The following is a 17,611-nucleotide window of genomic DNA, read 5'->3' as shown; positions in this document are numbered from 1 at the left end:
AATGGTGCAAAGGGATTGTACATGCTTTTAATTGGTAACGTGTCAATCAGTGTTAAAGATACTTGTGTGAAGTTTAAGTGAAGGAAAACTGTCATGTATACCATGTAGCATTTTCTGCTTCTGTCCAGACCAGCGTACCTAATTAGTGTGAATGCAGCCTTAAAATAGTGGCTATTTCACGCAAGAGTCACCCTTTGTGACATTCTGCGAATATTCCAAGGACACGCTGCACTAAAACTATTGTAGTCCACCGATCCCAAATCCTTAGTTGTATCACTGCAATAGTTGACTTTTTTTTAACAACAAACATCATCAGCCAGATGTTTAGGTACTGCATCTATGAATAAGCAGAAAAAGTGAGATGAAATGGATGGGGTGAAACAAGTGCATGCAAGTGTGGTAAGGACATGTCAAGGAGAAGTAACACATGAATGTCCCACCTAGAATTGGATAGACGACTGATACCTGCTCAGAAAGGAGCATTCATCGCAACAGACAGGCCGCACACATTGGTTGGACTGAAAAACAATACATTTGTCTTTAAGACAAAAGAATACCTGCTCTCAGACAATGGGTTATTTTGAGGCATGTGTCAGCTGGATGCAGAGATGAAGGGACTTTATTGACTCCTGCCTGTGGTTCCTGACAGCTCTGCAAAATGAGCTGTCCAACAATACTATCACACACGAACACACACACACACACACACACACACACACACACACACACACATATATATATATATATATATATATATATATATATATATATATATATATATATATACATACACACACACACACACACACCACCAGGAAGGACCAGCTCTCGCATTACGCTATACATTGGAAACCCCGCTATTCGTGGGTGATAGGGAGCGGGCCGGACCGTGAATGGTGAAAATCTGTGGCTAATTGACACCCATTATAATTGCACTCAAAATCTTTTATTACTTTTTTAACCCAAAACATATCTTCAATAAGTAGGGCTAAACTGCCAATAATGGCAGACAACCAAATGTTTCCCAAGAAAAAAATGATCTGATCTGTCCGGGAGGTCAAAGTGTGGAAAGTACGTTTCTAGGTAACTGCAGGCAAACCTCTACAGGCGGATAATGTAAAACTGCAACTCCCAATTGTTTGTGTGCCCAGTGGGATTATTTTAAAAATATAATAATAATAACAATAATAATAATAATAATTATTATTATTATTAGTATAGGCGACATGGTGGACGACTGGTTAGCACATCTGCCTCACCGTTTTGAGGACCCGGATTCAAATCCGTCCCTTATTTTCGATGCAGCTTCCTTCATAAAGAGGAACTCCAGTTTTCATTGACACAGAGGGTTCCCCAGAGAACTGACAACACAATACTGCTGCCAGTCAAAGTCCTCATGTTACTACTGGGCTTCAGACAACAGCATTAGTTCATTTAGCATCAATCTCCTTCTGGACTGCTTCACCCTCCATATGATGGCCTCTTTCAGAAGACAGAGCAAGTGACCTTCAACTTTTATAGCCTGGTCACCATCTGACCTATGACCTACTTTGAGCAAGGGGACTTCTCCTAACTAGCTTGTATACGAGATTTAAACAAATGTGGGTATGGCGTCTAATTCATATTATATTATTCATATTATTAGATATTCTGGGGAGGAGGGAGTGAGCTGTTTGCATAATTCCATACGTCTGCATTATGTTCACACAGTAATGTAAGAGGCAATTCTTTAGTATGTAATGTATAATCTCATATAGCTTTATGCGGCAGGCGACATGGTGGACGACTGGTTAGGACATCTGCCTCACAGTTCTGAGGACCCGGATTCAAATCCGGCCTCGCCTGTGTGGAGTTTGCATGTTCTCCCCGTGCCTGCGTGGGTTTTCTCCGGGTACTGCGGTTTCCTCCCACATCCCAAAAACATGCTTGGTAGGTAAATTGAAGACTCTAAATTGCCCATAGGTGAGAATGTGAGTGTGAATGGTTGTTTGTTTATATGTGCCCTGCGATTGGCTGGCGACCAGTTCAGTGTGTAAGCACATTGTACAGTGTTGTGAATAACAGGGTCTTTTGCATGTTTTGGCACAAATGATGGATTAGTGAATTAGTTGGTGACAAAAACTAATATTATCAAATATTTATTGAGCAAAAGTATGCGCCCCCTCGCCCTCACGCCGGCTCTGGAGCCGGGCCCGGCACGGAAAACTCTGTCGGGGCCACACGTGTTCCAACGCTGCCCAGCGTCCACGTATCGTCTCTAGGAATCCTTGGCAGAACATGAGAAACTCAACGTGACGGGCTTGGAGGGAATGTACTGGCATGGTTGGAAACAGAACTGGGCTGAACTGTAGTGCCCTCTTGAGCCTCCTGGACTCAGCAACCACTTCCCCCCATAGATCGTCACAGATACAGTGATAGACCATGAGAAAACTTTGGAAGACTTGAATATGGAGGAAAAAAAGACCAAATCCAATGGCACACTACGTGTCAGTAAACGTAGCCTAAAAGATGTCATAAGTAATGGCAAGTCAAGTGGGAAGTGCAAAACTGTGACAATTCATAGCCAGCCTGGGAAACTTTCACAGCAACTGATTGCTTAAGGAGGTTCAAGCATCTCCCTTTGTTTGCTGATATTTCATTGCTTTACATAAAAACAATTTGAATCCTTTATCTGGAAAGTAAGTATTTAAGGTCTGTTCCCCTTAATTGGCAGCTGGCCTGATTTGTCTTTTTTTTTTTTTTTTTTTTTTTTGCTCTGTTGGTCATATCACTAATATAAGTGACCTTGTCCAATACAGTACATCTGCAATCTATTTCTGCATTCGCCAAAACAGGTGAATGGTGGAATGGGAGGCGGGGGTCCGCGAACCTGTTTTCCGGGTTTGGTCAAATGACGTTCCGTATACTGTATAGCGGATTTCTTTGCCATGTGCATGAGCCCAAGAGCAATGCACAATACATTTCATGTATACCAAGGATGGGCAATTCATTTTGAACCGAATTGTGTTCAATTAAAGCAGAAAATTGTTTAGTATATTGTTTTGATAAACTGCAGCTGGTGTAGAGGAATTATAGAATGTACTGTATACGGTTAGATCAGCCTGAAATCTTAGCAGGCTTTTGGGGTATGTTCCAATTCCCATTGTAAAATATGACCAAAAATCAAATACTTCCATCCAAGCTTTCCATTTTTGGAAATCAACTAATTAATGGTGATGTGCATTTTTTTTTTCCAACTGTGCCCCTGGTTTTCTTGATGAAACTGATGATACTGACAGATGGCAATGATTTATAGCTAAGAATGGGAATTGCGCATCAAAGGTTATGTTCACACTGCAAGGCATGATGGCCAATTCAGTTTTTTTTTTACAAAAACAAATGCGACTTGTACTGTGGATGGAACACGTTCGTGATGTCACACGCATGCACATAACCGCGAGGCACCACCTGTCTGTTTTGTCGAACAATTGTGATGTTTGTCGCCTTTTGATGATGTATAGGAGGGATGAGCGCGCCATGAGCGTCCATATTGCACTCGAGTCGGATACATGTCCAATTTATAGCCACATATGAAAGAAGCCTGAGTCTTATATGAAAATAATCGGAATTGCACTGCCCACATTGACATAAAAAAAATCAGATGTCACATTGGGCACAAAAATCGGAATTGACCTACAGTGTGAACCTAGCCAAAGATATATTCTAGAAGTATCAATAGCAATTACATCTTGTATTGTTCACGTGTTGATATTTTTGGATACAGCTATAACAGAATTAAATATATTTTTTAAATATAAAAACAAATGAACAGCTATTTGAAAAGAGATGAGAATATACAAAATGGAATGATATAGAGTCTACTACTACCCTACTGATGTGTGTGAAGCGCTGCTTTTTTATGTGGTTCCTCCGGTCCACAGTCCATCTGACAGTCTTCTATAGACAATGTCAGATCTTTTCAAGCTGCACTGCCCTCGAGCTAACACATTGATTTTTCTGTCTGGCTGCTTATGTCAAACACTTAAACTGTGCTTGTTGTCCAAGGAGAATGCAATGTGGCAAAACTTGAGCTCGCTACACTACCACTACTACTATTGCACATTCAGAAAGAAATTGTCAGGGACTCAGTTGTAGTCGGATAACTGACATAATTGTAATTATGAAAAACAGGTCCTCACACACCCCTCCTTGAGCTGTCACCTTATCATGGTGGAGGTGTTTGCGTGTCCCAATGATCCTAGGAGCTAAGTTGTCGGTCTATCATGAGTAGATATGTTTTAGAACAGCCATACATTAGTTTTAAATCTTGCAATTTACGTGTTAGTTATATTTATCTTAATATTTCAAATGCAATAATGCATCTACCCCCTCCTTGAGCTGTCACCTTATCCTGGCGGAGGGGTTTGCGTGTCCCAATGATCCTAGGAGTTAATTTGTCTGTGGGTTTATGCCCGCGGCAGGGTCACCCATGGCAAACAGGTCCTAGGTGAGGGACCAGAAAAAGCACAGCTCCAAAGACCCCTATGATAATTTAAAAAGGAGGAAAAGGGTTTCCCTTGCCCGGACGCCTTCCTCCGCCGTTGGGTGGGGGGACAGGTCCAGACTGTGTTTATGCCTATGCACCAAACAGCAGTTCAGAGTACCCACCCTTTTTGGTGTCCTTGGAGGAGGTGATGGAGAGCGCTCCCGCTTGGGACGCCATCGTTCTGCTGGGGGACTTCAATGCTCACGTGGGCAATGACAATGAGACCTGGAAGGGCGTGATTGTGAGGGAACCCCCCCACCCCTCCCCCCCAATCAGAACCCGAGTGGTGTTCTGTTATTGGACTTCTGTACTCATCACGGATTATCCATAACAAACACCATGTTCAAGCATAAGGGTGTCCACACGTGCACTTGGCACCAGGACACCCGAGGTCACAGTTCGATGATCGACTTTGTGGTCGTGTCATCGGACTGGCGGCTGCATGTCTTGGACACTCGGGTGAAGGGAGGGGCAGAGCTGTCAACTGATCACCACCTGGTGGTGACTTGGCTCCGATGGTGGGGGAAGATGTCGGTCTGACCTGGCAGGCCCAAACATATTGTGAGGGTTTGCTGGGAACGTCTGGCAGAATCCCCAGTCAGAAGCAGTTTCAACTCCCACCTCTGGCAGAACTTCACCCACGTCCCGAGAGAGGTTGGGGACATTGAGTCCGAGTGGACCATGTTCCGCTCCTCCATTGCCGAGGCGACCGACCGGAGATGTGGGCGTAAGGTGGTCGGTGCATGGAAGGAGTTCGGTGAGGTCATGGAGAACGACTTCCGCTTCGAGGAAATTCTGGTCCACCATCCGGCGTCTCAGGAGGGGGAAGTAGTGCAGCATCAACACTGTGAATAGTGGGGATGTGGCACTGCTGACTTCAACTCGGGACGTTGTGAGTCAGTGGGGAGAATACTTCGAAGACCTCCTCAATTCCACCGATACGCCTTCCCATGAGGAAGCAGAGTCTGGGTTCTCTGAGACGGGCTCTCCTATCTATGGGATTGAGGTCACAGAGGTGGTTAAAAAGATCCTCGGTGGAAAGGCCCAGGGATGGATGCGATTCGCCCGCAGTTCCTAAAGGCTCTGCATGTTGTGCGATTGTCCAGGTTGACACGCCTCTGCAACATCGCGTGGACATCGGGGACAGTGCCTGTGGATTGGCACACTGGTGTGGTGGTCCCCCTTTTTGAGAAAGGCGAGGGTTCCGGTGAGGGTTGGACTCCGCCAAGGCTGTCTATTGTCACGATTCTGTTCATAATTTTTATGGACAGAATTTCTAGGCGCAGCCGAAGCATAGAGGGGGTCCGGTTTGGTGCTTTTTGCAGATGATGTGGTTCTGTTGGCTTCATCAAGCCGTGATCTCCAGCTCTCACTGGAGCAGTTTGGAGCTGAGTGTGAAGCGGCTGGGATGAAAATCAGCACCTCCAAATCTGAAACCATGGTCCTCGATTGGAAAAGGGTAGAGTACCCTCTCCAGGTCGGGGAAGAGATCCTGCCCCAAGTGGAGGAGTTCAAGTAACTTGGGGTCTTGTTTACAAGTGAGGGAAGAATGGAACGGGAGATCAACAGGCAGATCAGTGCAGCATCTGCAGTGAAAAAAGGATCACTGTACATACGTTTTCAACTTACTCACCTATTCCTGGTGTAGCTAAGAGCCTTTAAAAGGGAGATACATTTTTTGAAAGAATAAAATAAGTTATTCCAAAAATGCCTTGACATTGTCTGGTGTTTTGCCATTTTTTGCTCCTCTGTGGAAAATGTTTTCTTTCCTTAATTTTGTTTTGTGGAGGAACAGCATTGTTCAGCTCAGTAGCTCTGCCTGGAGTTAAAACCAACCAGAAATTCAATACTACCAAGCCTCGTTTCATGAGTGGGTCATATTTCAGAATATTTTTAGAATTTGCTGTGGGCCAATTAAAAAGGGATTGTGTGTCACAATTGACCCCCAGGCAGTAGCCTGAACACCAAGATACCTTCTGTTTACATTCAGCCAAATGCTGCAAAAGTGATAAAATGGTGTATCACAGTGCAGATTAATAATGACCCTAAACAAAGAAAATCTAATATTCTTAATGGCCGCGACAACCCCGTACAATCGAGATAGAGCATGCACACAGCAAGACCCACAAACAAACAGCAACGACAGGTAGCTGCAGTCCAAACCTGGCAAAGCATCTCCAGGGAGAAAAATTAATTTGGTGATGAGCTCTGGATTTGAACATCTGGCTATTAAATAAATATGGTTATGTTTAAAATTCTGTCAGTTTAATAAATCCCATTGCTTCAGTTCAAGTCCATTGTAGTGGGCTGTGACAAACTGTACGCTCATAAGTTATTTTATCGCTTTCCTTAATAGTGTTCCCGCTCACTAATTCTGTAGGTTCAACTACATTATTATCACAACTATACTGCTGTTATCCACATAACTGGGATCCTTGTCCAGTGCATTCATCCAACTTCAACATCAATTTTATGCACCAAAATGAACATTATTGTGGTTTTATGAGTGGTCAATTTAGAGGAGACATGTCAATCTACTGCCACTACCGGCCCACGCAGCAATTTTGCAATTTCTGGGGCAGCACATAGTACATCAATACAGTAGCTACACATGATTCATTGATGCAGTACTGTCCATTGTTCCGACTTGACTGGCTAAGTGTCACACCAGCGCAGCAGGGAGGAGATGCCTTTGTTGGTGAGGGTCTGTGGGCTGGCTGGTGGTGGAAGCTAATTAATTTTGCGTTTTGGTGCAAACTAGGTATCTTTTGTCTACGCTTTGATGCTCCAGGTGCTGGTAATTCACTTAGCGTCAGCGTGCAAAGGCAAATGTCTGTGTCTTGCTTTTGATGATCCGGGCTTGTGATTCACTTAGCGTCTGTATGTGAAGTTGAATCTCACCACTCCGTGGTCGTCTATATTGGCGGGGAGCGTGCCGGTCGCCGGAGACTGGGGTGCTTTGTGACATCTTTTCATGGCGTGTCCGCTACACCCTCACTAGCAACATGGCACAACTTATGACTGACGCTGAGCATAAAACCTTAATAGATATAAATCTCGCTCGAACGCTCAGTTGCATTGTTGTAAACTTGCGAGGCTCAAAGAAGAACGCTGTAAAAGCGTTGAGTACTCATGTGAACTCATGTCGCAATTGACAGTACTAGAATCTGACATGCGCCGTCTGCAAAAAATAAGGCTGGAGCACGAAGCTGAAGTGACACTTGTTCGACGGGAATTACAGGCAGCCCGCGGGTTAATTGTCGGCCGGCAGCAGGTCTTCCTACAGCAAACACTGCCTTATGGCATCAATGAGCACACACCTGTCAGTCTGCCTCCTAGGGTCGACAAAGCAGAGCTTGGTTCCGACCTCGATGGGATACGGTCAACGCAACGCCCGTCTCCGACCCTGGCTCCGCCGAATCGAGAGCCCGCCAAGCGCACGGCAGCCCGCCTCAATACCACCCCTGAGTGTGTCCCGGCGTCTCTACAAGTATGAGCTAAAAGACAGAATTGCACGCAACATTCTGAGATTCTACCCTAAATGACCACCAATGATGTTCAATTTCTTCGGTGCTGGTTCCCACCCTTCCTCTTCTGTTATACGTTGTTTGCGATGTCGAATTTGCCTGCTTTTCGTTTAATCTCTTTGCGGCTCACCTTGGCGGCCACGCTCTCAATTCTTCCTTCCTGCACGCTGCGCAAGCTTAACTCTGGTTTCTCCTTGGCTTTGCACCTGCTCAGTTGCATTATCTTGGAATTTTGTTACTGCGCCTCCGTGGAGCTCACTTCTCAGCCACTCGCGACCCCGCAGAGGGAAAGGGGGGGTCACACGAGACTCCACCCACGATGCACCATGCACAAAACGAAGGATGGTCAACACAGTCAGACCGGACCGGTCAAGCAGGTCCAACCTCCGTGACAGCATCCTTTTCCTTCCAAGCTCCACAGCCCTGCATGTCAATCCTGAGTTCCGAGGAAAAGCCTTCTTTGCCGCTCGCTCATTCAGCGATGCCCTCAAAGATGCCGCTTGGCATATTGAGGATTACACTGGGTACAACCTGTCGTTACGACAGCCAAATTGTGATTTCTAAGTTTTTCAAACAGCACAAATTTGAATTTGACCCCAAAAGGCTTGAACAAGACACAGACATTTGGTTTCGCTAAGTGAATTACAAGCCCAAGGAGCATCAAAGCTGAGACACAGACACGTGGTTTCGCACCAGAACGCTAAATTAATTAACTTCCGCCACCTGCTGTGTTCCGTGACACCTTCCCATCTGGGCTGGGACAATGGATGGGGCACTAGAGACACCCACAGGTGGTGGAAAGCGACTGCAAACCCGGATTAACTAATCACAATCTTCACTGGACTTGAATGTGCTCTAATATTTTAAGAACTTTACAAGAAACGCCACTAGTTACTGTATTTGGATGAAATGTTTCACCCCACACAACACCAATGCCACATTGCAAATATTAGTGTTCTCCACAATCACATAAACCTGAAACATTCGTTACAGGGATTAAAGAGGATGGGCGTGTGACAGTGCAAAGTTGGAAAATGGTCTCGTTATCTTAAATCCAATAATCATTTTATTCCACTGGTTTTAAACCACAAATTATCCTAAAATGAAATGTGATTCTAGAGGCGTGGTCTGCCTTCCATTTGGTCAAAAGGGGTCGGCCTCGCTCTCTGCAGCAGATAAAAGGCAGAAGCTCCTTTGTCCTGCACTCTCTCTCTCTCGCTCGCTCTCTCACTTTCTCGTTGTTCAACCTGCCGAAGGTCTGGCCCAGCCCGGGAGCCCCCACCTCTCGTCTGGTGGCGGAGGCTGGGAGACACCGAACTTGCCTGCCGCGCTGCCAAGTGTGGACCGCAGGAAACACCTGCCAACTCCACGAAGCTACCCTTTTGGGTGTGGGACAGTTTACAGACGAGGCTCCGCTGTGAAGTAATTGTGGTGCGAGCTTTTACCTGACCGCGTGGCAAGCATTGCCACTGCCAGCGCTCCGGCCATCCTGCACTTGAAGTGCGTCTTTTTCGCTTTCCTTCCTTTTTCTTTAATCCATCCCTCGTGAGCGCTCTTGCCAACCCCCGGAAGGTCGAACCGCCTGCCTGAATTGGTCAACACACGTAAGTCAAACTTGCTGTCTACTAAAAGTACAGATTAGTGCATAAACTAACAAGAACAGGAATCCCAGCGATACGCATTGTCACCCCATGCTCACTTCCAACCTCACATCACAAGTCAGTTTCCTTTGCCAATGTTCGTCTGTCCTTTGTTTGTTTTGTTTTTTTCTCTGTATTGTTTCCCTGTAGATTCCCCATGTTAGATCTCATTAAATTGTCCATAAAATTCACTGCCTGCATTGTTGTGTGTGTTTGGGTTCGAGAAAAAAAACCTCTGGCCGTCGAGAACTCTTGTCGAATTCATGTAGCAACCTTCAAATTACGAGACTGAGGACAAAAGGTTTGTCGTCACTTTGTCCTGAAGTTTTATACATCTAAAAAGTGACGTGGTGCACCTTTAATAGATAAAATAGCTTGATTTATAATGCTTTAATTTAAAATTACGCTAAACTGGAAGTAAAGCAGGCGTCGCTTCCATCTTATTCTTTTCTCCTAAATTAATTTTTATTCAACTCATATACGCTACACTGACAGCCGTCATACGCGAGTGTGTACACTTGGGGTAAAGAATCATTTACTATTAACAAGCAGCCAGTTAAATTGATTGGGAGGTCACTTTATTACACACACCCTACACTCATGGTTTGATAATGACATTGCACCATAGTGCCAAATCAACCATAAATGTGAAATAAGCATAAATGTTAAATAACATATTACACAAACTACTGGTAACATAAACACACATTAATAACAAAGATAAATGTCTTTTTTACTGTAATAATGCAAATTTTCATCTTGCATCTTGCAACTTGCGTGGCTTTTCCGTCATCATGCTAGTGGCTACTAGCCCAAACGGAGCGTCCCTATTGTCGCGCAACCTTGCTGCTTTCCACTGTTCGGTTAAGGGGAATGCTTGTTGCATGCTATTTTGCGATGCCCCAGCTACCTACAAACTACAGCTAACTCGGCTAAATACGATGACGTCCCACGGAGGCAAACGTGCACCTCATGTTCGTTGTCAACCTTACGATGCACTGTTTTAAACGTATTTTTTTAGGATAAATACTTAGCATACTGAGATCGGATAAATATATGGACGTTTACAATATAACAGTTTTGACCTCCAGACGTCCGCTTTAAGATTCTCCAACCAAATATGTTAGCACACTGACTATTATAACTATTATAACAGCCCATCAGCTCTCGAAAAAAAGCCTTCTTCCAAAATCTATTTGAATTTCCCTTCTTTTTATTTAGTTAGTATATTGGGATAAAGAACATCCCCATCACTTGAGATTTCACAAAGATTTTTTTAAAGAGGCTTCTGTTTGTTGGCAAGGGTGTTGCAGATAAAAAAAGTACCTGGAAACTGTTACAGGGGTTGGCACATACTAAACTGCTTGCTGTAATACTTTCTTACTCGCTTTCTAGTTGTCATTCTCCCTCCTGCTCAGTAATCCCTCACTGTTCAAAAACGGTCTCTAAATTTAGCATCAAATTCATCATGCAGCGGGGAAGGCTGCAGCAAACTAAATAGCCAGCTGAAGAAAGAGTGAGGCTGCATTTATGAAAATGAGACAAACTGCGGGTTATGTGTTCACTCGTGTGTGTGTGTGTGTGTGTGTGTGTGTGTGTTGACAAATTGAGGGCTGTCTATCACACTGGCTGCTCTAAACTAACATCTTACTCTAAGTGACAGTATGAGTGCAATGAATGGTCTGGGGTGGTTAATTAACCTGTCCTATTCAGCTGCTCGGTAAAGCAGAATAGAGAATCTGTTTACCTTTTATGCCAGAACAGTTTTATTGTGCAACATTGGAGTTTTTCATACTGCCACTGTGGTGTATTATTATGAATATTTATTGACAATTTCAGTCAGACACAACAAGGTCTAAAAGGGAAGTGACAGAAAAGAAGAAGGAAAGGACAAAGAGTAAAATTAACAATAAAAGACGGACGGGACAATAGATAGCTGTAAGACAATAAGCAAAACAAAGCATTATCTGCATACTACAATGTCACACTGGATTAGAGTTTTGTACAGGACAGTAGAGCTACACCTGGTGAGGAAAGAACAGAACAAGGTAGGATAGAACAGTACAGGACAGGAACAAGAGGGGACGAAAGCAGGACAAGCGTAGTTGACCCGGCTGTGCAAATGGGGTGTGGTGGGAGTGGCTATGTACTGTAAATTCTAAACATCTATAGAAATGGAGTGCAAGTGAGGGGACTTCCCAAGCAACTGACTCCCAGGGGTGTGTATCTGCAGACACATGCAAGTGAATTGACAGCATCTCGCATGCACAATAAGCGTCAGAGGTGTCCTGGAATTGCTAATATGACAACAGGGGCAGATGACCCTGCCTCATCTACCTGAGAGTGGAGGGAAACCCTGGGAACGGTGGGCCAACAAGGAACTCCCTACACCAAGGGACCCAAGGCCGGTCCACCAGTCCCACCGAAGCACCCCAAAACCGGCCACCACAACCCCAGACCCCACGCACCCCGTCACCGACGCCCCCCACCCCTCACCCCACCCACGGGAGAGAAAGAACCGCCCCCACCCGCTCTACCAGTAGAGTCTACAGTAGTCATCCTCCGTCATAGCCAGGGGGCAAGCCAGTGACCCATGTAGGTGGACAGGAGGGCAGATCAGGGCACCCAACAGGGTGGTGATAAGGGGGAGGGGTCCCCGCAGGGTAGCCACGGCCCATTGGACACAGCCCAATTTCATGTGCACCATGTCTTAGCTTTTTGCTGAGTTTGACTGTCTTCAAACATACAGTAAGAAACTCAGTGATGTATAGACTTTCTCAACTTTAGAGTTATTTGAAAAAAAAAACAATATATTTTGCTGGTTAATTTCCTTCCATAACATACAATCATCATTGCAGGGCTCGAGACTGCGACTAAATGCGTCACATATGCAACCTTTTTTTGAGCTTGTGCAATTAAGAATTTCATCTTTTCGCACTTGCACGAGTGCATGTTTTAATGGTTTAAAGTCCTCCTTTAAAGAGGACTGTATAGGAAAACAAACTACCATTAAAATAAAGTGAAATAATTGCAGTAGTAATGATTTATCCATGTTCTGTTTGGGACTATGATTTGAAACAAACTGGTTTATTTTGCTAGTGAATACATTGCACAATAGTGTGAATAATAATAAACGATACTTTTACATGGTTGTGGTACAATTATGCAATCGTTTTTGAATGTATGCCAATCATATGGTTGTGGTAATGCTCAAAATTAAGTGGTTTTCCCAGGGGAAGAGGCTTAGGAGCCCTCACCATAAAAGCTGGCTGCTGGCCCCTCTGATTTGAACAAATTATCAAACAAAAGCCGTTTTTTTTTATTAATGGACCTGTTTTGTTTGCCACTGCTTGTTGCAGACAAACTTTTTGTTCACCGTAAAATATTGAGAAAATACCAAATGTCGAGTCAATGTCAATCTTTACTTCTTACGAAACTATGGTATGCCATGGTCATGCTGTACCTCTTCAAAAAAGGGTGCGACCAAATCATATGCTGGTGCTGGTCACACTAGTGCTACTAGTGTAAAAGTTAGTCTAGAGCCCTGCATTTTATCAATGGGTGAGCAAGAATTTTAAAAAGCACCTGGTATCTCAGAGGTAAGAGGAATACATGAATGCAGATCACTTTTATCTACAGCTATATTAAATACTTTTTAATTGATTTACCATTTTTTCCCCCCAGTTCCTGACATGTTATATGTAAAGACCTGTGTCCTTCCTCCACCCTATCATCTAAGACAATGTACACTGGTTCATGGAAGTACCGTATCCGACATGGCTGTTTTACTGCAGTTGACGTTCCTGCTAATACAAACACCGCAGAATCCTTGTCACACAAAACTGAGATTACATAAATACCAAAGAACAGATTCTGATATTACTTAAATAGGGAAGCAAAAAAAAAGATTCTCCATACAGTCACCACAAAAATTGGTACGACTGTGCTGACAGATGTTATGTCATAAATGAAAGTGGTGGGATTTTTTTTTTTTTCATACGACTGCCAATTAACTTATTAACTAACTAGGGGTGGCGGACTTCACTTCGGATTGGATGGTCGCAATTCAATCCTTTGGCAAACTTACAATATCATGTATAGGGAACTGGTGGTTGAAATAAATGCTTGTCTGCTTGCTGAGTGATAGAGAAAACCAAATTGATAAGGATACCATAATACAGCAAGATAGTGACCCAAAATACACTGCCAAAACAAAAAAGGAGGGCAACAAGTGGTAGGTTTTAGGCTGGTTTTAGATTTTCCCGAGACTTAATCAGGTATGGTAAAGCAGGTATGGACAAACATTTGTGTTCATGACCCACATTAGATTTTTAAAGCGAACAGATGGGCCAGGTCATTTGTAGATGAGGTTTAAAAAAAACAACAGCAACAAAAAAAAACTTATGTTTGTTTTAATGATAAAAATGTATTCGTTCTCATTTTTAATGTTATTTACAATTAATTGTATGATAATAAATTACAATAAATGTACTTCCCATGGGCTCATCACCTGTGGGAGGGACCATAGGGGTCAGGTGCAGTGCGAGCTGGGCGGTGGCCGAAGGCATGGACCTTGGCGATCTGATCCCCGGCTACAGAAGCTGGGTCTAGGGACGTGGAACGTCACCGCTCTGGCAGGGAAGGAGCCCGAGCTGGTGTGTGAGGTCGAGAGGTTCCGACTAGATATAGTCGGGCTCGCCTCCACACACATCTTGGGCTCTGATATCAGTCCTCTCGAGAGGGGTTGGACTCTATTCCAATCTGGAGTTGCCCACGATGAGAGGCGCCGAGCAGGTGTGGGTATACTTATTGCCCCCCAGCTAGCCGCCTGTACGTTGGGGTTCACTCCGGTGGACAAGCGGGTAGCCTCCCTTCGCCTTCGGGTGGGGGGGACGGGTCCTAACTGTTGTTTGTGCCTATGCCAGACTGCTACCAGACATTCAAACACCAAAGGCATGAAAAAGGTGACCAAAAAAAACAAAACAAAAACAAAAAACATTGTTGGTGGGTCTAGGGGTCTCCCCGGGTCCCCGCAGAGTATGTTTTTGATTTAAAAATAATTAAGCAATCTGGAAGACTGGAAGTACAATAAGGCAAAATGATCAAATTTTCTTCACGCAAAAAAACGATTACATCGCTCAAGTATATGTTGATGTACAAATTTAAGATTAAAATTTAATTTGCCTCATTTCTTTCCTTTTTTGTTTTGGCCTCCAACTTGAACCAGGCCCATCTCCACCTGGCACCTGATGCCTGCTTCAAGCTGTGCCACATGAATAGCATCCGCCTCTTTAAGCACTCCCAAACTGGAAAAGAATTGACTAAAATCATGTAAATGCATCCTCCAGGAAAATATTAAATTCAGTATTTTTTTGTTTTTACGAGCCAATTCTGAATTTGAAGTTAGTTCATTCTGTGTTGTGACATAATCCCTAACATCACTTTGTCACTTAATACATTTAACATTACCATCCGTAAACTTAGATAATTGTAGGCGCGTTTCCTAATTAATACAAGATGTACTAGAGGACCAGCTCTTGTCACAGATGTTACGTGTGCTTCGCGGTTCCGTTGGGACCACAACCAAGGCCACGATCTGCAGCACCTTGACGTGAAAATACAAAAGACCAGTGCAACAAATACGACACTGGCTGATCTGATGAGCAAAAATGTTGCTTAAACGTAAGAGTAGCAATAGAGGATGTCCGCTCCAGAGGTGGGTAGAGTAGCCAAATATTCTACTCAAGTAAGAGTACTGTTACTTGACAAAAATGTGACTCAAGTAAAAAGTAGTTCTCCAAAAAATTACTTGACTGAGAGTACAGAATAAATAATGAGTATTTTCCATTTTTTTATCCACAGCATGAACATCAATAAAATAAAAAACAAAATAAAATGTGAATGTGCAAATTCTGTTATTACTGTGTGTGTGTGTGTGTGTGTGTGTGTGTGTGCCCGTGTGCACAGGAAAAACTACAGCTGCAATTTACTGCAAGGTATTTTCTCGAGTAAAAAGTGGGCTGAAATATCAAAGTTTGGGCAGATAGTGCCAGACAAGTACTACAATACATGAAAGCTGTTGTTTTTGTTCATCTAAATGTAAACACAAGTAGCGCGCCGTCGTCTTCATGGTAACGACAACCTTCCCAACATGGTCGCCACGTAGGCAAGTCGATCAGCCGGGCTTGCTTATCTAGTGTTAATACCTATGCCCGGGAAGCCCAATAGAAGACGTTGTGTGAGGTCATGTGACTTTCTTGTGTCGTTTGATTGGTGAACTAGACTTAACTGTCACGAGTGCTTAAATTGGATTGAAGCAAACAGCGCCCAATGCGGAAGTCGAAGTCGTAGTCTCGCGCACGAAATAGTTGATAAATAAGCAATAATTGATCAATAAAAGAGGCGAGCAACATATAGATAATTGCAATGGAGGAAAATTACCGTTACTTCTTAACAGCAAAAGGGGCAGAAGTGTTTTTTCGGGTCTCATCAACTCTTGTGATTTATCTAAAGCAGATCCCGAGGCAGAACCTCAGGCCGATACGCTAACATATTAGTCTGCTGCGGAGTAATATTCAGAAATTAAATATGTGTGTGGATGGTGGATGTGTGGAATGGATCTAGCTGACAGCGTTCAAGGCGTACGAAACAGCCTTTGACAGAAGCCACAGCGGCAACGACCACCCCTCACGAAAAACTCATCGGATCTATACGATTCACGTAAATGGCAAATTTCGCCGAAAGGCGACGGAATTGCATCTATGACCAAACAGCAGTTCAGACTACCCACCTTTTTTGGAGTCCTTGGAGGGGGTGCTGGAAAGGGCTCCTGCTGGGGACTCCATCGTTCTGCTGGGGGACTTCAATGCTCACGTGGGCAATGACAGTGAGACCTGGAAGGGCATGATTGGGAGTAACAGCCCCCCTGATCAGAACCCGAGCGCTCTTCTGTTATTGGATTTCTGTGTTCATCACGGATTGTCCATAACAAACACCACGTTCGGGCATAAGGGTGTTTACACGTGCACTTGGCACCAGGACACCCTAGGCTGCAGTTCGATGATCGACTTTGTGGTCGTGTCTTCGGACTTGCAGTTGCATGTCTTGGACACTCAGGTGAAGAGAGCAGCGCAGCTGTCAACTGATCACCACCTGGTGGTATGCTGGCTCCGATGGTTGGGGAAGATGCCGGTCCGACCTGGCAGGCCCAAACCTATTGTCAGGGTCTGCTGGAACTTCTGGCAGAATCCCCTGTCAGAAGGAGTTTCAACTCCCACCTCCGGCATAATTTCACCCACGTTCAGGGGGAGGCGGTTGACATTGAGTCCGAGTGGACCACGTTCCGAGCCTCCATTGCTGAGACGGCCGACCGGAGATGTGGCCGTAAGCTGGTCGGTGCCTGTCGTGGCGACGAACTGGGGGATGCCGTCAAGCTGAAGAAGGAGTCCTATCGGGCCGTTTTGGTCTGTGGGACTCGTGAGGCAGCTGATGGGTACCGGCTGGCCAAGCGAAATGCAGCTTTGGTGGTCGCTGAGGGAAAAACTCGAGTGTGAGAGGAGTTCAATGATGCCATGGAGAAAGACTTCCTGACGGTTTCTAGGAAATTCTGGTCTACCATCTGGTGTCTTATGAGGGGGAAGCAGTGCATCATCAACACTGGGTATAGTGGGTATGGGGCGCTGCTGACCTCGACTCGAGACATTGTGAGTAGGTGGGTAGAATAATTCAAAGAACTCCTCCATTCCTTCTCTATTTGCAGACGATGTGGTTCTGCTGGCTTCATCAAACCGTGATCTCCAACTCACACTGGAGCGGTTCGCAGCAGAGTGTGAAGCGGTTGGGATGAAAATCAGCACCTCCAAATCTGGGACCATGGTCCTCAGTCGGAAAAGGGTGGAGTGCCCTCTCCGGGTCGGGGA

At 44.6% G+C, this 17,611-nt stretch overlaps 1 protein-coding gene across 12 annotated transcripts in view; it reads right to left on the bottom strand.

Annotated features, from left to right (window-relative positions):
• LOC133482458 (RNA-binding protein Musashi homolog 2-like) overlaps positions 1–17,611 on the bottom strand; it is a 103,740-nt gene that overhangs the window by 71,300 nt on the left and 14,829 nt on the right. For 10 of the 12 annotated variants that reach the window (XR_009789796.1, XR_009789797.1, XM_061782607.1 and 7 more), the window contains one exon: positions 9,498–9,638. The exons of the other annotated variants lie outside the window; for them this stretch is intronic. Coding sequence is in view for 8 of the 10 variants with exons in the window: in XM_061782607.1 (XP_061638591.1) it covers positions 9,498–9,638 (141 nt within the window). In the remaining 2 variants the exon portion in view is untranslated. The remainder of the gene's footprint in view (positions 1–9,497; positions 9,639–17,611) is intronic. 12 annotated transcript variants of the gene reach the window in all.

Source organism: Phyllopteryx taeniolatus, chromosome 8, assembly GCF_024500385.1.
Source record: "Phyllopteryx taeniolatus isolate TA_2022b chromosome 8, UOR_Ptae_1.2, whole genome shotgun sequence".
Lineage (NCBI taxonomy): Eukaryota > Metazoa > Chordata > Actinopteri > Syngnathiformes > Syngnathidae > Phyllopteryx > Phyllopteryx taeniolatus.
The sequence above is the reverse complement of the archived record's forward strand: the minus strand, read 5'-3'. Positions and strand labels throughout refer to the sequence as shown.